This window comes from Cavia porcellus, unplaced genomic scaffold (genome assembly GCF_034190915.1).
Source record: "Cavia porcellus strain 051 isolate PalLab524CR breed Dunkin Hartley unplaced genomic scaffold, mCavPor4.1 scaffold_49, whole genome shotgun sequence".
Taxonomy (NCBI): Eukaryota; Metazoa; Chordata; class Mammalia; order Rodentia; family Caviidae; genus Cavia; species Cavia porcellus.
This window is the reverse complement of record NW_026947532.1, coordinates 5,363,115-5,381,634: the sequence shown is the minus strand read 5'-3', so window position 1 is coordinate 5,381,634 and position 18,520 is coordinate 5,363,115. Positions and strand designations below refer to the sequence as shown.

At 57.8% G+C, this 18,520-nt stretch overlaps 1 protein-coding gene across 3 annotated transcripts; it reads left to right on the top strand.

Annotated features, from left to right (window-relative positions):
• Positions 1–1,660: 1,660 nt before the first annotated feature.
• On the top strand, positions 1,661–15,803 carry Miga2 (mitoguardin 2). 3 transcript variants are annotated; one of them, XM_063244283.1, is made up of 16 exons: positions 1,661–1,830; positions 4,152–4,390; positions 5,044–5,254; positions 7,142–7,254; positions 7,792–7,909; positions 8,132–8,268; positions 8,887–9,004; positions 9,177–9,277; positions 9,664–9,779; positions 10,408–10,480; positions 10,581–10,667; positions 12,686–12,865; positions 13,052–13,186; positions 13,703–13,756; positions 14,203–14,319; positions 14,432–15,803. In XM_063244283.1, the coding sequence occupies exons 2-16, from the start codon at positions 4,295–4,297 to the stop codon at positions 14,633–14,635; spliced, it is 1,860 nt and encodes a 619-aa protein (XP_063100353.1). In that variant the 5' UTR covers positions 1,661–1,830; positions 4,152–4,294; the 3' UTR covers positions 14,636–15,803. The 3 variants fall into 3 exon arrangements, with proteins under 3 accessions (XP_063100353.1, XP_063100352.1, XP_063100354.1); XM_063244282.1 differs by lacking the exon at positions 1,661–1,830 and adding an exon at positions 2,920–3,880; XM_063244284.1 differs by lacking the exon at positions 1,661–1,830 and adding an exon at positions 3,518–3,880 and having other exon boundaries at positions 12,767–12,865.
• Positions 15,804–18,520: the final 2,717 nt, after the last annotated feature.

Here is an 18,520-nt window from a genome sequence, read left to right as displayed (position 1 = left end):
TGTGGCGTTTGTGGTGTTTCAGTTTGTCCTGCCTCAGCCTCTGGAGTGCTGGCATTACAGAAAGTACCTACCAGCCAGGCATGGTAGTACATACCTATAATCCCAGCACTTGGGAGGCAGAGGCAGGGGGATGACTTGAGTTCCAGGCCAGTCTGGGTTGCATAGTGCGTTCAAGCCCAGCCTTAACAACATAGTGACACTCTGTCTCAAAAAAGAAAAACAGGGCTGGGGATTTAGCTCAGTGGCATAAGCATCTGCCTGACAAGCTCGAGGTTATAAGTTCGATCCCTGGTACCACAAAAACAAACAAACAAAAAAAGGAGTTGCAGGGGCTGGGGATTTAGCTCAGCGGCATAAGCACCTGCCTTGCAAGCAGGCAGTCGTGAGTTCGATCCCCGGTACCAATAAAAAGGAAAAAAAAAAAAAAAGGAGTTGCTATCATGGCAGTCTCTCTCTCTCTGTCTCTCTCTCTCTCTGTCTCTCTCTCTCTGTCTCTTTCTCTCTGTCTCTCTGTCTCTGTCTCTGTCTCTCTCTCTCTCTCTCTCTCTCTCTCTCTCTCTCTCTCTCTCTCTCCAGTACTGGGGATGAAACCTAGGGCCCAGGCAAAAGCTCTATCACTGAGCTGCACCCTCAGCCCAATCCAGGCTCTTGAACCCCAGAGCTCAAAATTCTTGTTCCGAGTCAGTGACATCCTGGTTGTGTGACCTTGAACAAACGACTTGACCTCTCTGTGCTGCTGTTGCTTCTCCTCTGAGAGGATGTGGAGAAGGGTGCCAGAGGCTGTTAAGAAGCATGCAGAGACTGTGTCTATGGGTTTTTCATTGGCTGTACTGGGGTAGAGGGAGAAAGGGGACCAAATAAAGACTGGAAACATGGACTGATAGCAAATACACATTTAAATTAAAAGAATGGTCGGTATTGATCGTTGACGCCACCACTGTTCGCAGCTGAGCGCGAGCCAGTGTTCCCTTAGCCAGCACCTGACACCTGTAGCAGCCAGTTCAGCTGTGTGTGGACTGCGCATGTGCGCCAGCAAGCTCGCGGCCCGAGGTAGAATGCCTGGACTGGAAAAACAGTCCATTTGTTCATTCATTCAGTAACTCCCATTGACTAAAAAAGAAAAATTAGTAACTCACATGGAGCACCTGGTATGTGTCAGACACCACTTTTCTTTCTTTCTTTTTTTTTTTTTCCCCCTTTCTTTTTAACCGGTACCAGGGGTCGAACTCACGGCTGCGCGCTTGCAAGGTAGGCGCTTGGGCACCTGAGCTAAATCCTCAGCCCCTGTTTTTCTTGTTTTGTTTTGTTTTGTGGCAGGATCTCGCTATGTAGCTCAAGCTGGCCTTGAACTTGAAGTGACCCGAGTGCTCAGAGGCGGTGATGTTTGGAAATGGGCACTTAAAGAGTAGGACAGACTTGTCCACGTGCAAAGCACTAGCGCTAAAGTAGGCAAGCTTTAGCAACCAGACCTTCAGAAACCAGGTCCGAGGCTTGACTGCTCTGCCTCCATCCCTTTTAGAGTGGCTCCGCCTCACTCAACCGCCGGTGTCAATCTAATCCTGATGACCAATCGTGGGAGAGAAGAGACTACTTCCGCACCTCAACCGCACTTAGGGGGCGGGACAGAGGGCGGGAGAGGCGGGAGGGGGGCAGGTGGTCACGTGATTCGCCTCATTGGCCTGGAGCCTCGGGGGCGGAGACTAGTTTGGCGGCGCTCATTGGGCAGAGCTGGATTGGGCCGGCGCGGGGCCACGCCCCCGAGCGGCAAGGGTTTGGTTGCGCTGCCGCCCGGGAAGGAGACGCTGCCCTTCCGCAGTGATGGGCTCGAGGGTGAGTGAATGCGGCCCAGATAAGCCCACCGGGCTGCGCGGTGGAGGCCGGGACTGAGGCCCAGAGTGGAGGGGACCGGGCCTGTGCAGAGCACGGGGCTGGCGCAGGTGTCGGGGCTCAGGCGCCCAGGAAAGCAGCGGGCACCCCGGCCGGGCAGCGCGGCAGGGCATCGGGGCGACCTGAAGGGTATCCCAGGTCCGGGGCCAGAAGGACGGGGCCGAGCCGGGCCGCACATGGTGCCCGGAGTAGATGAGCAAGTCCTGGTTACAGGAACGGTGCTCCAGGCCGAGGGGAGCAGGACGCTGCGCGGGGGTGGCCGCGGAACTCCGCGTGGGGACATCCAGGTGGTTGGGCTGTGGGACTTCAGACCCGAGGCACCGGGGGTCATCCAGGGCCGGGCGGTAGAAGGCTGCGCCCAGGCTGGCTGTGTTAAGGGGCTGGAGATGGCGCTAGGGGGTTCCTCCCCAAGACCGCAGAGCGCGGGAGGTTGCTGTCTAGGTGGGCCAGGCTGTGCTGGGCATCGGAAGTGTCCGCCTAGTGCGGGCATCGCCGTGAGATTTTCATGCGGGGAAAGAAGTTTTCGCCATCGGACCTCCCTGCTTCAGGCCTTGCGTTGTGCTAGGGGTAGGGGCAGGGCATATAGATGGCCGAATTTGGACCTCTTCCCTCCTTGCAGTGAAGGGGGCTGTGGGACCTGGGGGATTTCCTTCCCAGCAGAGGGTACCAGGTTTAGTCCCTGTTAGCACCTGTCTGGCTCTTGGACTGCTGGAGAGCGTGTCCCACCTCATCTCTGTGACTGTGCCAACTTCTTAAGCCCTTCAAGTGTGGTGTGGATGACAAGTGGCAGTGTCATGAGCAGGGCTGGGAAGCAGCGTGAGGTCCTCAGTCCCCTAAACTGGGGGCACTTGAGCGACCTTGGCGAGGTTGCTGTCCTCCAGAGCCTCAGTTTCCCTGTCCTGAAGGGTTCTGTGAGTGATCTAACCCAGAGCCCTCAGCAGGGAGCCTGTTGCATCCCTGGCCTGGGAGAAAGCAGTGCTTAGCCTCAGCTGGTGTTGTCCTGCCTGCCTCCAGGCCCGCCAAGCTGGGTGGCGGAGGAGGGGCTTGCAAGTACCCTGACACTGGAAATCACAGGGTCACAGCTCAATACTCACCGCTGCCTGGCAAGCTGATGGTGTGGCAGGGTTTGCCTTAGCATATTTCCCTGCCTCACATCCTAGCCCAGCTCTGGACTGACCTGTCCAGCTGCCCTTCTCACTCACTGGGATAAGCTGTCTCTTATACCTGCCAGTGACTTGGCTGCCTTCCTAGCAGACAGGGTCTCCCTGGCCTGTGTGTTCCTTCCGCTTGTGGTCCTGAAGACCTTAAAGGCATCCTTCGGCTGGGTGTTGGCATTGGGGAGCAACCTGCAGTATCTTGAGGTTCAGGCTGTGTGAGCAAGCCCAGCCTTGGAATGGGGCAGCTTGGTACCCTGGGGGCTTCTCAGAAGGTCCTGGAATAGCTGTCCTTGTCCTCTGTGGTTCTGCCGGGTCTGCATTTCTTGCTCCCTGTCAAATTTAGCCACAGGGTGTGCATTCGAGCAGAGTCTAGAGTCCAAGAGCCCTTGATCCACCTGGACTGTGTCATGTATCAGCCGTGTGACATTGGACTCCACCTGGCTGCCCTGAGACTCAGTTTCCTCAGTTGGAAGGTGGGGGGAGGTGGGACGGGACAGGATATGTGGCCCCTGCTTCACAGAATTGTGGTGAGTTGGTGAAAGAACTCAGCACACACATGCTGCCCAGGCTGTGGCCGCGCCGGGAGCTGGAGCCCGCTGTACTTTATGGTGTGGTGCTTAGAAAGGAACTACACTCTGCCTCGTGGGAGGAGGAAAAGATGTCACTATTTCTAGGCGGAGGCTTGCAGATTTTGTTCAGCACCTGGCCTGTGTGTTTAAAGAGGCTGAGAAAGAGGCAGAATACCCGACACTGGAGGATGACGCATGCGTAACCTAGGCCCTAGGCCCCTCGGGTCAACATGGCCAGGCTGCTGCCTTCCTCTCTCTCGGCTCAAGGTGGGCACAGGGTCTGTGGGCATCTGGGTGGCTGCCTGCTGGCAGGTGCCCAGGGCTAGGGCCTCATTGCAAGCCCGTGTCTGGACATTCCCTCTGCTCAGTCCTGCACTCCACGGGCACTCTGCGTGCCTCTGTTTGTGTCCATGGGTGCCTATTTGTGATCATGTCATGTCTGCTTGGATCCACATACCTTTCAGGGTATTGGCACGCGTATAAATCTTACCTGGAGCAATTTGACCCATGTGTGCACTTTCTCATGTCTGTCCCTCAGCCCTGTGGAGGGACCCTCTGGTATGAGTGTCCCTGTCCTGCTGGGGTGTGGACGGTGCCCAGGACCCAGCCAACCACCAGCTGAAGACATCCTGCGTGGAAGCCCCTGGCCCCGTGGGCTCCCACCCAGGCACCGACGCTGCAATGGCGTTCCGGCGTGCCGAAGGTGTGTCCATGATCCAAGCGCTGGCCATGACGGTGGCTGAGATCCCCGTCTTCCTCTACACCACCTTTGGGCAGGTGAGGACCAGGCCAGGCAGGAGCCCTGCCCTTCCCCTGCACACCTCATGAAGTCCTGAGCCGCTCAGCCTGGCGTCCCCTGGGGCTGGGAGAGCAGACCCCAGTCTTCACCCCAAGGTTCCTCAAGTCCCAGCCCCAGCTTCTCGGTTTGAAGAAGGGATCAGTGTCGCTGGTCCCGACAGCCTTGGAGGTTCAGGCTGACCAGGCCCCCACGCTTCCTCCAGCTCTGTCCTAGGGGAAGCTTCTCCACAGGACTCCCTGGGAGGTGGGCAGGGGTGGGCAGCAGGGAGCCTCAGATGGAGCGGCCTGGTGGAGTGAATGCTACCAACTTTAAGGACTGGATTCAAGTTCTGTGTCTGTCACCATGCATGTGTGGCCTGACCTCAGTGTCCTTGTCTGAAAAGTGACAAGGCTCCACCCCATACCCAGGCCAGCTCCTAGCACAGAGCCTGGCACGGCAGCCGTGACCATCAGGGCTGGTGGCTAGCAGGATGCCTCTCGAGGCTCGGCCCTCTTGTAATGTGTCTGCCGTCCACGTTTCGCAGAGGCGGGGCAGGTCCCATTCCGGGGTGGCTGCCTCCTCTGTCACTCCTTTGGTGCTCCTGGGACAGCTCTTGTGGAGCCGACCTAACCCAGCCCCTGATCTCCCACAGACTGCATTCTCACAGCTACGACTGACGCCGGGCCTGCGGAAGGTCCTCTTTGCCACGGCCCTGGGCACAGTGGCCTTGGCCCTGGCTGCCCACCAGCTGAAGAGGCGTCGGCGGAAGAAGAAGCAGGCGGGGCCTGAGGTGGGAGGCCAGCAGCTGGGCGCGGTGCCCCTGCCCTTCGTTCTGGCCCGGAAGGCACCGTCGGTGAAGAAAGGTGGGCATCACACTGCTGTGGGGTCTCAGGCCAGTGCCTTCCATTTCACAGCCAGCTCCACTCAGTGTTAGACGTGATGATGGGGCCGGAATGCTGCATGTGTGGTCCAGTGCGGTCTGGTCCAGTTCAGTCAGTGGCGCTGGGTCTACAGGGGCCCCGATCCAAGGACCCTTGAACAGCACATGGTGCAGAGTGGCTGGGGCTGGACAGCAGGTTCTGGACGAGGTTTTTCTTTTTTCTTTCTAGCCCTGGGGGCAGAACCCAGGACCTTCATACTGAGCTCTATCCCCAGCCTGGTTGATGTCTGTTTTTGTTTTTGGTTGAAGCAGGTTCTTCCTAAGTCGGCCAGGCTGAGCTTCAGTTTGCAGTCCTCAGCCTCCTGGAGTGCTGGGATGACAGGCGTGTACCCCTGTCTGGCTCATTTCTGAGCTTTGACACACACACACATAGTCACTGTCGTGTCCCTGCAGTCTCCTCCCATACCCTTTACATCGCCCTGTCTCTGCTCCCAGCCCTGGCGGTGCTAGCCCACCTTGTGGTTGGTGCTGTGGTTTTAGACTTTCTCATCCTCTTTACCATGTGCCACTGCTGTCGGCCACACCTGAGGATTTTCCTGGTCACTTCCCAGGCAGGGAGTTCTCCGAGGCGCTTATCTCAGGAGGAACCTGTTTTTAAGAAGCAAGTCTGGGGGCTGGGGATTTAGCTCAGCGGCATAAGCACCTGCTTGCAAGCAGTCAGTCATGAGTTTGATCCCTGGTACCGATAAAAATGAAAAAGACAAAAAAAAAAAAAAGAAGCAAGACTCAGCTGGGTGTGATGGTGCACACCTGTCATCCCAGCAGTCTGGAGGCTGAGGCCAGGCATTGGTTGTGAGTGTGAGGCCAGCCCAGGCCACACAGGGAGAGACCCTGTCTCCAAAAGCCAAGACCAAAAACTGAAACAAAACCAAAGCAAGCCCCCTAGGAAAATGAGTCTCACTCCTGAGCTGTCATTAGAAGAGTTTTATCTTCGCAGTTGGAAGAAGGTGATCTGGGGCCCCAGATGTCCATGATGGCCTCCTTGCCTTACCTACAGCGGCCTGGAGCTCATCTGCCCTGGCCTCGTGCCTGCGTGCACTGTGTCCCTGCGCTTTCTCGTTTCACCTCTTTTGTTCCCTTCTCCTTTACCTGGGCCTTGTGATGCCAAGCCTAGCTCTCCCAGAGCCGCACCCCTGGCCCCACTTTTCTCACTTAAAAAAATTCTTGGAGGGCCAGGGATTTAGCTCAGTGGCTCAAGCGTTTGCCTGGTGGGTGTGAGGTCATGAATTTGATCCCAGTCCAAAAAAAAAAAAAGGAAAGGAAAATCTTGGTTTTTTGAGACAAGGACTCACTGCATAGTCCAGGTTGGGCTCAAACTCAAGGCAGTCCTTCTGCCTCAGCCTCCAGAGTGCTAGGATTATAGGTATATGCCTGGCTGCCAGGTCTGTCTTTTATTTTTTTTATTTGGGACAAGCCCTCTCAAAGTTTCTAAATTGTTTAGGTTGGGCTCAAACTTATGATCCTCCTGCTTCAGCATCCCAGTTGTATATTTTTAAAAGTTATCTCAACCCCTTTGGAAAGAAGACTAATCTCAGTCAGTCAATCAACAACATAGGAGAACTAAGTAAGGAGCGGGGAAGTGGCCTCACTTGATTCTCAGCGCCTCCCAGCAGGTCCAGGACCCTCCTCTGTTCCAGGTGACAGCAGTGGCAGTGAGTGGGACAGCAGGAGGCCCCGTTTTCCTCTGTCTGCGCCCAGACTTGGGGCCCTGTGGTCCCTGATATAGGAGGGCAGCACTTGTGCCCAGATGCTTGGTCCGAGCAGGCCTGGGATGGGGGGCAGCTGAGTGACCGCCCTCTGTCCCCCACAGGCTACTCCAGCCGCAGAGTGCAGAGCCCCAGCAGCAAGAGCAATGACACCCTCAGTGGCATTTCCTCCATCGAGCCCAGCAAGCGCTCAGGCTCCTCCCACAGCCTGGCCTCGGTGAGCAGTGGGCAGGCGGGTGGCAGGCACCTACCAAGAAACAGGGCACTGCGAGGTGCTGAGGGTCTGGAGGTCAGGAGAACAGAGGGAGCCCTTCTATCCTGGAGCAAGGCCAGGGTTCCTTGCCCTATCTGGCTGTCAGCTCTCAAGTGGCTCCGTGCCCAGCCCTGGGCTGGCACCACCATGGCGTCACAGGTGAGTGGGAGAGGGATTTGTCCTCTTGCCAAGGGTGACAGCCAGGCCTGGCACATGTGAGTGCTGTGTCACCCTAGTCTGACCAGCAGAACAGTTCCCAAGATGCCAGGCAGGACAGGCTTGGGGTGGGTGTCACTGGGGGCTGCTCTTCCAGGGCCAGGCTAGCCACCGTACCTCCTGCCATTGGGGAGATGCCTGGGAGGACCCAGGATCCAGGCCATTGGGAGGGCAGGGACACTACCAGGCTCGCTCAGGATGGCTCCTGGGAGGCCATTGACTGTGTTGCATGGTCAGGCAGAGGGGCAACGATACCTCACTCCTGTTCCTGCCCTTGGCCCCCAGATGATGGCAGTGAACTCGTCCAGCCCTACAGCTGCATGCTCCGGACAGTGGGAGGCCCGCGGGCTGGAGGAGCCGATGCCCGCCACCAACGGCAGCGCCGAGAGCCTCTACGTGCAAGGTGCAGCAGGGGCTGCCCCTGGCCCTGCCCTGCCCTGGCCCTGCCCTGCCCTGCCCAAGCCATGCTTTCTGGGGTCAGGACTGATCCGAGCAGAGCTCTGCAAAGGCCCCAGCCCTGGCCAAACCGGGTGTGCACCTCCCTCCGCGGCCCCCCTACCCCATGCCCACACCCATGGCAAGGCATTGGGGCCGGACCATGTCTTCTCCCCGCATCTGCGCCCAGGCATGGAACTGTTCGAGGAGGCGCTGCAGAAGTGGGAGCAGGCGCTGAGCGTGGGCCAGTGTGGGGACAGCGGCGGCACCCCAACACACGGGGACAGCCTGCGGCACCCGGAGACAACTTCCGAGGCCCTGTCAGAGGTGGGGACTTCACCAAGGTCCCCTACCTCCCAGTCCTGTGCGGGGTTGGTGAGCAGGGGGCGTGCAGTTATCTTAAGACCTGGTCGCGCTGTGTAGCCCAGGCTGGCCTCGAGCTCGAGGGGAGACCCTGGCTTCCATCCCAGAACCAAAAGAAAACAAATGGGAAACTATATTTAGGTAGCACCCCCAGGATGGCTGTGACCCCAAAAAGGGACAGCGAGGGCCGGAGACTGAGGGAAGTCCAGCCCTTGCTCATTGCTAGTGGGCATGTGAGACCAGAAAGGATGATTGGGAGCCTGTGGTGCACATCCGTCGGGCCAGCACTCTGGGAGGCTGAGGCAAGAGGATTGCAAGTTCCAGCTCAGCTTGGGCAACTTAGCAAGATCTTCCCCCTGAATCGAGAGTCTGATCATTTTACCGTACGACCCACACTATAGTCTGCTGTGACAGTTCACATTTCTCTCTGGCAGCAGTGGCCACCATCCTGTGTGTCCCACGCTCCTAGCGTGTTTGGGTGGGGACTGGCTGTGTGTCACCTCTTGTGGCTTCACGTGGCTGCGCCTGCTGTCTCAGGGCACAGGTGCCAGCCTGAGCCGTCCCTCCCGCCCTCACCTGCAGCCAGAGTCACAGCGGCGGGAGTTTGCGGAGAAGCTGGAGCTGCTGCTGCACCGCGCCTACCACCTGCAGGAGGAGTTCGGCTCCACCTTCCCCGCTGACAGCGTGCTGCTTGACCTGGGTGAGCCACGGTGCTGGGCAGGGGCCCCCCTGCCAGGTGTCTTGTGGCACAGATGGGGAAACTCAAGGGTGGGTGGGGCAGCAGGATAGACCACGACGAGGCCCCTGGGAGCAGGCCTGGGTTCCAGGGTTGCTTTTGACTGGGCTCAGCCCCCCATGCACTGCTCTTCCAGAGCGGACTCTCATGCTGCCCCTGACCGAGGGCTCGCTGCGATTGCGGGCTGACGACGTGGACAGCCTGACCTCCGAGGACTCCTTCTTCTCAGCCACTGAGGTGATTTGGCTTGGGGCACCGGCAGGTGGGAAATGAGCTCCACTTCCTGGGGACTCGGCGACTTTGCTGGGGAGAAGGAGCCCCGAGAAGCCAGAGGCAGCAGCCCTGGGTGACACCAGAGGTCCCTAAGGGTTCAGCCCACACTGTCCCCTCCCTTGACACCAGTCGCCTGGCATGGCCGGGTTGTCAGGGTGTCTTGGCCTGGAGTGGAGGACAGCAGCCTGTGTCCATGCACTACCCTGGGACAGCTCCCTGGGAAGGCGATGCTATGGGCCAGAACCAGACTCGAACTCAGGCCACGTCCCCTCAGGTTCCCCAGGAGAAGGGCAGGTGATGGGTCCAAGGTGACCCTGCTCACCTGCTGTCTTCCTGTGCACCCTCCCTAGCTCTTCGAGTCCCTGCAGGCTGGAGATTTCCCAGTGCCGCTCTCCAGACCCGCTGCTGCCTACGAGGAGGCCCTGCAGCTGGTGAAGGAGGGCAAGGTCCTCTGCCGGACCCTCCGGTGAGGACGCGTGGGTCGGGGCTGCAGGCAGGTTGGGGATCAGGGTTACAGTGACAGACGCAGAGAATCGCCTAGCAGTTCTCCTCCTACTCCAGGCTGGCAGAGGATATGGTCACAGCACCACAGTGGCCACAGTCCCCAGCCCCGTCCTGACGTAGCCCTTTGCAGCAGCAGCCAGGAACCCAGGGCACGGGAGAGCAGACCCGGCTCTCTCCAGGCTCGGCCACTGTGCAGTGCATGGCCTTGAATAGATGGCCTCAGCGTCCTTCCCTGTGCATCCTTGGTGCCCTCTTGGCCATCCCCCAGGAACTTCCTGAAGGGACAAAACACAGGGCTTGGTTTTCTGACCATGGCTGGCAGGCTGAAGCATATTCAAAAGTCCACTGGTTGCCTGGTGCGCTAGTGTACACCTGTAATTCCAAAACTTTGGGAGGCTGAGGCAGGAGGATCTCAAATTCAAGACCAACCTGGGTAGCTAAGCAAGACTCCATCTCAAAAACAAAAACTTAAGTCCACTGATGAAACATGGTTGAAAGTTCAAACAGAACTTTGAAGGCATGGTGATTTGGTAAAGGGCAGCAGAGCCACAATATGATGCTGTCTGCCCCCTATCTCCCCCCGCCCCCAGGACCGAGCTGCTTGGCTGCTACAGTGACCAGGACTTCCTGGCCAAACTGCACTGTGTCCGGCAGGCCTTTGAGGTGGGTGTGGCTTCTGGGAATGGTGGCCAGGAGGGGCTCACGCAAGCTGGCACAGCCAGGCCTGCCCACCCACCAGCTGTCACTCTGTCCCCTCCTCCAGGGGCTTCTGGAGGACCCAGGGAATCAGCTGTTCTTTGGGGAGGTCGGCCGGCAGATGGTGACAGGGCTGATGACCAAGGCCGAGAAGGTACTGGGTGGGGGCTGGGCCAGCTTTTCTTCCCCACATAGCTTTCCCCAGATGCGTATTCAATTCCTAGTTTTAATTGTTGTTTGAAAAAAAAATTAAAACCAAGCACAGGCGCTTTGTGTTTATGCTTCGGCCATGGGGGAACAGGGAGCAGGGTAGGGTTTTGTCGTTTTGCTTTGTTTCATTTTGTGGTCCCAGGGCGCTCTTGTCACTGAACTAAGTCCCCAGCCCATTGTATTTTTTGAGACAGAGTCTTGTGAGTCACTAACTTGTGCACTGTAGGCTGGAACTTGTAACTCTCCTGTCTCAGCCTCTTAGAGGGCTGTGATTACAGGCTCATGCCACCGTTCCCTGCAGGTTGAGGTTTATTTCCCTGGGCCAGTGTCAGATAGCAGAGCTCCTATTTTGGATTCCAACACAGCGGAGTTGCACAGATTTAACCACTGTAAAACAGGCAGCCAGGCTGTGGGCACCATGGACCTGGACAGTGTGTGCCCTTTCCCAGCCCACGTGCTCTCCCAATGGCCTGCAGCATGGCCCGATGGGCAAAAGTGTAGGCGGGTACCTTTCCAACATAGGCCTGGGGTGACTTCCAGATTGCAGGGTCACTGTCTTGTGGGCTGGCTGTGGTCTGTCCAGGTCCCTCATGTGACCTGTGGGTGGCACTTGCTTTTCACGTCACAGGTCACTGCTCGGTCAGCCCTCTGCGGTGGTGTCTCAGACCACCCACGTTACAGGCCAGCAGGTCTTGCCACTTCTATCCTCCCTGCATGAGCGAGGGTTTCCCCAAATCTTAGCCCACGAGGGTAATAACAGCGTTTTCTTTTTTGTCTTTTTTAGACAGGGTCTTGCTATGCAGTCCAGGCTGGCCTTGGGCTCACTTTGTAGCTCAAGATGGTCTTGAACTCACAGCAATCCTCCTGCCTCAGCCTTCCAAGTGCTGAGATTACAGGCATGTGCCACTATACCCAGCTAATAGCAACCTTTAAATCTGTATTATTTTATCTGTTCCTTTCTGCTTCTTGGTCACGGCTAAAGTGGTATAGTTTTTCATGTTTATTGGCCGTGTGTGTTTTGTTTCATTTTGTTTTGTTTTGGTACTGGGAATCAAACTCATGACCTTGTGTGTGCCAGGCAGGTGTGTTTTAATGAATTGGTACACAGCTTTTATTTGTTTAGAGATGGCCTCACTGTGTAGCCCAGGCTGACCTTGAACTGGCACTGACCCTCCTGCCTCAGCCTCCTGAGTGCTGGGATTACGGGCAAGCACCGCTACCCCCTGCTCGGGAGGAGAGCTTTTGAATAGGACTCTCCTCAAGTCTTTTCCCACATGCTGGGAGACGATTTTTAAGTCCTCATTTGCTCTTGTCCCCTACCTGTCCGAGACAGCGCTGCCTGCGCACCCCCCCACCCCCCCCACCCCCCACCCCCCACCCGTGTTTGCTGTCAGCTGTGCAGCCTAGCTCATTCCTGCTTAGGACAGACCTGGGCACACACTCTTTGTGTCTCTAAGTGCAGACCCACTGCAGCGAACTGTGTTTCTTGCTTTTTTAGACAAAGTTTCAGTACGCAGTTCAGGCTAGCCTTAAACTCACTAGGTAGCTCAGGCTGGTCTCAGACTCCTGGCAGTCTTCCTGCCTCGGCCTCCTGAGTGCTGGGATTACTGGTGTGCACCCCCACGCCTTCCAGCAGATTGTATTCCCAGGCCTCGAGGCAGCTTTAGTGGCTGGGTATGGGAAGTGTCTATGCCATGGGCCAACTTCATTATGGGAACCGCCTTGGGAATGCAGGCCCTGGAGGTCTGGATGCTTAGCCCCCCAATTTCGCACTGCGTGTTGGCTCTGTCCTGTGAAGTGAGGTCAAGCTGGAGGGCCGGGCCTGGCTCCAGGACACAGCAGCGGCCTGCATTGTGCCGGACACCCCGTCCCCCGTGAGGTGCACTCTGGTGGCAGGACCCTCCTGCCCTTGTTTCCTCCCTGGCCAGTGCTCCCAGCAAGCCCTGGCATGTCCATCCCTAGCCGCTGCCGGCCGGTCCCTGTGGACTGTGCAGCCGGGGCCTCTGGACTCTACCAGCCGGAACAGGCTGCTTCTCCCCACAGAGCCCCAAGGGCTTCCTGGAGAGTTATGAGGAGATGCTGAGCTACGCCCTGCGGCCCGAGACCTGGGCCAGCACACGGCTGGAGCTGGAGGGCCGCGGGGTGAGTCGGCCCTGCCAAGCAAGGGTCTCCAAGCGAGCGGGGAGGGGGTGCATGTGAGGTGCACCATTCTGGGTCTGGGTCTGGGTCCGGGTCCTGCCCCTGCCCCCAGCACAGAGCAGAGGGGATGCTACGCATAAGCCTGCATGCACCCCTGCCCAGCCGCACCCCCTGCCTGCTGGCCCGCAGGTGGTGTGCATGGGCTTCTTCGACATCGTGCTCGACTTCATCCTCATGGACGCCTTCGAGGACCTGGAGAACCCGCCATCCTCTGTGCTCGCTGTGCTGCGGAACCGCTGGCTGTCTGACAGCTTTAAGGAGACGGTAGGCCACTGCCCTGGGTGCTCCCCAGCCCCCTGCCCTGCTCCTGGGCCACCCCCAAAGTCTGAGGCTGCAGCCTTGGGCTTGTTCTAAGGCGACCCATGGGGAAGGCATTTGCAGCCGTCTGGGTTCACTTGGTCACTGAGGTGGCTTTAATTCTACCAGTTGTTGATGCAGCCATTAAATTAGAACCAGGAAAACAAATTGGGTGTGGCGGTGCACACTTGGGTGCCTCAGGAGGCTGAGGCAGGAGGATCACCATCTGTTCAAAACCAGCCTAGGTTACGTAGTGAGTTCAAGGCCAGCCTGAACTGCATTGTGAGACCCTGTCTCACAAAACCAAAGGAAAAAGGAAAAAGATAAATTGTGGCGTCTGTGACTCCTGCTGCCCTGCAGCCCTGGGTGGCTAGGGATGCGAGCTCGGGGAGAATGCCGCAGCCTTGGGCCTCCTGCATGGGTGGTGCGGTCAGGGCCAGCAGGTGTAACACTTCTCACAGGGCTGGATCCCCTCTGCTTTAGGCCCTGGCCACTGCATGCTGGTCAGTCCTGAAAGCCAAAAGGCGGCTCCTAATGGTGAGTGACCCTGGGCCCTGGTCAGCTGGCAGATAGGTGACACGACCCCCACCTGGCCTCTGCCCCTCTGGCCTTCAGCACTCCCTACACTGCTGCCCAGCTTTACATCCTTCCTCTAGTGGCTGGGACTCCCAAAGGTCATGCAGGTCCCCTTTACCTCTTCCTGAGGCCACGCCATCTGGACCCAACCAGGCACCCCAAGGGGTAGGGGCACCCTGGGAGGGCAGACAGTGGGTACTCACTGCCCCCTCTCTACCTGTGGTCCTGCTGCCTATCAAAGGCTGGCTGCCAGTGCCCCTTGCTGCGGCCACCTGGCCCTGGCCTGTATGCACACAGTAGCCCAGGGGCCCCTGCTACAGATGTGGAAAGCTGGGCTGCGAAGGCCCGCACTGTGTGCCAGGGTCCCCGCCCTGCCCCAGCTCCACTCCTGAACCTCCCCGACACAGGTGCCTGATGGCTTCATCTCCCACTTCTACTCCGTATCGGAGCATGTCAGCCCCGTGCTGGCCTTTGGCTTCCTCGGCCCCAAGCCGCAGCTCACAGAAGTCTGTGCTTTCTTCAAGGTGGGCAGGGTCCGGCGCCCCTCTCTGTGCCCAGGAGCTCGGAGCATGGGTGGGGGAGGAAGGGCTGGCTGTGTGGCTTGGGGACCCAGCCCCGCCTGCCCCATGTTCCCAGCATCAGATCGTGCAGTACCTGCGGGACATGTTCGACCTGGACAACGTGCGTTACACCTCGGTACCCGCGCTGGCTGAAGACATCCTCCAGCTGTCCCGGCGCCGCAGCGAGATCCTGCTGGGCTACTTGGGGGCACCGGCGGCCAGCAGTGTCAGCCTCAACGGGGCACTGCCCCGCGGGAACGGACCCCCAGTGGAGCTGTAGTAGCTGCAGGCACAGGCTGGAGGGGACCTGGCTGTCCAGGTCCCACTTGCACTGGTGACGGTGACAGCAGAGTCGCTGTGCCCCCTCTGGGTGGCAGCCAAGCACCAGGGCAGCCGAGGGCAGTGTTCACCAGTGAGGGTGGAGCCCCAAGGCTGGGGCCCTGGAGGACTCCAGGGACAGCAGGAGAGGAAGGTCCTGGGGAAGGGGGCATTGAGGACAGTTGGATCCAGAAGAGCCAGGGCCCCAGGAGGATGGTGGTAAGGAGGAGGTGGCGGGACTCTTGAGTGCCTGGCAGCTGTGTGTCTCAGACCGGGTTGTCTGCAGGTCCCACCCTGGCTACCACCCCAGAGTCTGCAGCTACTGCAGGGTGGGGGGATGAGCAGGTGGCCCAGGCCCTCCAGGGTGGGACTGAGGTGGCTCTGTGCCCCAGGCACCACCCAAGTACTCTGCCCTCCTCTCCCGCCCCTGCCAAAGATGTCATCCTACCACCTCTGCCACCAAAGGGGGTCCCCTCCCCTGCCACCTCTTCTGTGAACCTGAAAGTTCCTGGGTGGTGCTGAGCTCAGAGCTGGGGCTGGGACCAGGGCCCCCTTGGCCCCATCACCTGTGTTGCCATCGGCTGCCCCAGAGTGAGGGTCCCAGGGACCATGGCGGGGAGGCCAGGGTGTTCACAGATGGACCAGGTCCCTGTCACTGGGGCCAGAAACTGCCTGACGCTTCACCTTCTCGCAGTGGGGAAGGTGCCTGGTGTGGGGCTGGGCCACCTGGCAGCCTTGGTCAGTGTGGCTGCAGGGATCCTGCCAGTGTTCTTGCCGGAGCCACAGTTTTATTTATTGCCTTAACACTTTTCTCGGAGGTTCTGCCCCTTCCGGGTTCCAGGACACGTGGGAGAAGCAGAGGCCTCTTCCAGCCTGGAGCGGGAAGGGCTGGCTGGGGGCTGCAGAAGGTCCCCGCCATGAGGGCCCACAGGCGTGAGCGTGGCTCCTCCCCCGCGGCATCCCACATTCCGTTTCTTTGCACTTAGCACTCTGAGAGTGGCCCACTTGGTTTGCCCCTTACCAGAAGGCATTTTCCCTGCCTTTGTTTACACCGCAGCTTGCACACGCAGTTTCCACCTGTATTGGGCAGAGCGCCCCGTCTACCTAAGTCAAATAAAAGATTGGGCCCAGCCCTGCCTCCTGTTGCTGCTGGGTACTGGAGGGGGGGCGCTCTCCCGTGTTAGGGAGTTGCCGGGTGGGGAGGAGCAAGGGGAAGGGAGCTGTGATCCCATCGGGCGGGGTTCCTCAGCAGCCTGAGGGTATCCACATGTCCGGTGGGCGATGCAGTGGTCAGGGCTAGCCTGGGCCTGGTCAAGCATTTGGGTGGCCGAGGCAGGAGAATCACAAGTTCAAAGCCTGCCTGAATCACATAGCAAGAGCTGGACTCAAAAAAAAAAAAAAAAAAAAAAAAAAATTCAAATTCACAGATTAAAAGAAAAAACCCTTGCCTTGCAAGCAGGCAGTCGTGAGTTCAATTTCCGGTACCGATAAAAAGAAAAAAAGACAAAAAAAAAAAGAAAAGAAAAAACCCTTTAAAGTGGGCTGGGGATACTCGGGGTAGAGCACCAGGCTAGCCTGAGGCCTCGGTTTATCCCCAGCATTGCAAAAAACAAATCCCTGTAAAGAACACCCATAAAACCAGCAGCTCCAGTCCATAGTGAGTAAAACACTCATCAAAATGCCAAATTTGTTTTGTGTGCATATTTTTCAACATCCTTCAGAGTAAGCTTCAGACATGAACTCGGGCTGAAAACACTTAATGAGCAGAACCTAACGTTCTTTGGCACAGCCAGAGTGACACCTAAAGAGCCATCAGCGAGTCTTACTGTCCTCACCAGGAGCCTGAAGTGGAGATTTTCCTAACCAGGATGCATGTCTGGCACGAGGTGCACACCTGTGGTCCGAGCTTCACAGCCAGTAGGGGCTGAGGCAGGAGGGTTCCTTGACAAGCCCGGGCAGCACAGCAACACCCGTTGCGAAACAGAAGGCAAGGCATAAGCACACACTGTCCCCTCACCAGTGTTAAGGGTTCTAGCTGAGGGAGTCACTTCCAGTGCCAGCGAATAAGGGGGTTTTTTCTCCCTTGTTTTTTCAGTGCTGGGATTCGAACCCCAGGTTCCGTGCATGCTAAGCACACATTCTACACTTGAGCTATGCTGCCCACCCAGTTTGTTTTAAACAGCTTTTTATGGCACAGGATGTGTGTGCAGAAAATATACTTGATTTACTGGTGTAGTAAATTAGTGAGTCTGCTGCCACAACACAGATTGACTGTTAATTGACTGGTTGATTTTTTTTTTTTTGGAGGGAGAACCAGGGATCAAACTCACAACCTTGCACTTGCCTGGCAGGCATTTATGCCACTGAGCTAAATCCCTGGCCCTTGACTGGTTGATTTTTAAAACAAGGTTCCCACTGGCCTTGAACTCATGGCGAGGCTGCCTTAGAGTCTCCAGTGCTGGGATGACAGGCGTGTGCCACCATACAGTTCCTGAACATCTGTCACACTTGAAAGACCCCGGAATGCATTGCACTGCGTCCCCAGCCCCCACCTGCCTGCTTCCCCTCTCTACAATAGTCTTTTATGAGCAATAAGGAGTGTGATACATAGTCTTGGGTTCTGGCTTCTTCCCACAGAATACTTTTTGAGGTTCACCCCTTTCGCAGCTGATGTGTTATTCCTTTGTTGTGTGGTGTTCAGCAGATTAACCCTGCCTTCCTTCCTAACACCCAGTGGCTGAGCAGGTTTTGTTTATTCAGTGTTTTACACTCAGTGACAGTGATTATTTTGAAGCTCAAACAGTGGCAGACTGGCCAGCGGGAGCCCTTGTAGGCTGGCACCGAGGTCCTGATGCACCTCTCCAGTCTCCGGTGCTTTCTTGGAGCTAAGTGTGTTGCCGGGGGCCCCCAAACTCACTATCAGGCCCACAGGGCTGTGTGGCACCCCAAGCCTGGCGGTCGCCAGCTGCGTGAGGTTCCCCACAGAAATGCCCCAGCCAGACAGTGCTAGTCTGCAGACTGAGGTGAAGCCAGCTTAGGGGCCAGTTTCAGGGGGCAGCATGGTGTGGACGCTGTGGCCAGAGGGGAGGAGGAGGATGATGACCTCCCTCCAGACACCTGCATGACCTCCTGGCAGCATAGCTTGACTCTAGAAGGGCACATTACTATGGAAATCAGCAAATGCAGAAGCCGGAGGCTGGTAGCCTGGCCATTTCTGTCATGGAGTTGTTCCCATGTGTGTTGTGTGGCCCCTGGCGCTGCCTTCCAAAGCCATGAGAGGCCCGGCTGGTCCCCTGTGGAGGTGGCAGTGACACTGGTGAGACTGCTGGCCTCTGCAGCAGGCATCTGCAGGAGCCAGGAGTTCACAGCCGCTAAGGCAAATGCGTTTCTCAAGAGCAGCACCTGGGCTCCCCATATCCCTGTTACTAAGGCCCACACATGGCCCTTGACCTGGGACCCAGCCCTGGAGAAGCCTGGTCTCAGGACCTGCCAGGGCTGTGGCAGCCATTCAGAGACACAGGGTGCACAGAGCCTGCACCTGCCTCCCAGGCTGGCCTGGGTTCCGATCCGACCTCTACCACACACGAGCCAGGTGTGCTGGGCAAACAGTAGGATGCACCAAGCTTCAGGGCTCTCATCCATAACCAGGGCTCGTGGACCTGGTCACTGAGCCCTTGCAGGAGGCCCAGCAGGATCGGGGGACACCACTGTCCAAGCCCAGCTCAGATTGGGGAGGCAGGGTTGCCTCATGGTATGCACTCTGCACTTCCCAGACTACACCTGTGGCATTCCTCCTGCCTCAGCCTCCTCAGGGCTGGGATTGTAGGCCTGCACCAGCATGCCCGGG

Bases quoted from the DNA above. Each gene is read 5' to 3' on its own strand.
- Miga2 (XM_063244283.1), top strand. From the start codon at position 4,295: ATGGCGTTCCGGCGTGCCGAAGGTGTGTCCATGATCCAAGCGCTGGCC. The intron at 9,278-9,663 runs GTGATTTGGCTT...CACCCTCCCTAG, and splicing joins CCTTCTTCTCAGCCACTGAG to CTCTTCGAGTCCCTGCAGGC. The intron at 13,757-14,202 runs GTGAGTGACCCT...TCCCCGACACAG, and splicing joins CCAAAAGGCGGCTCCTAATG to GTGCCTGATGGCTTCATCTC.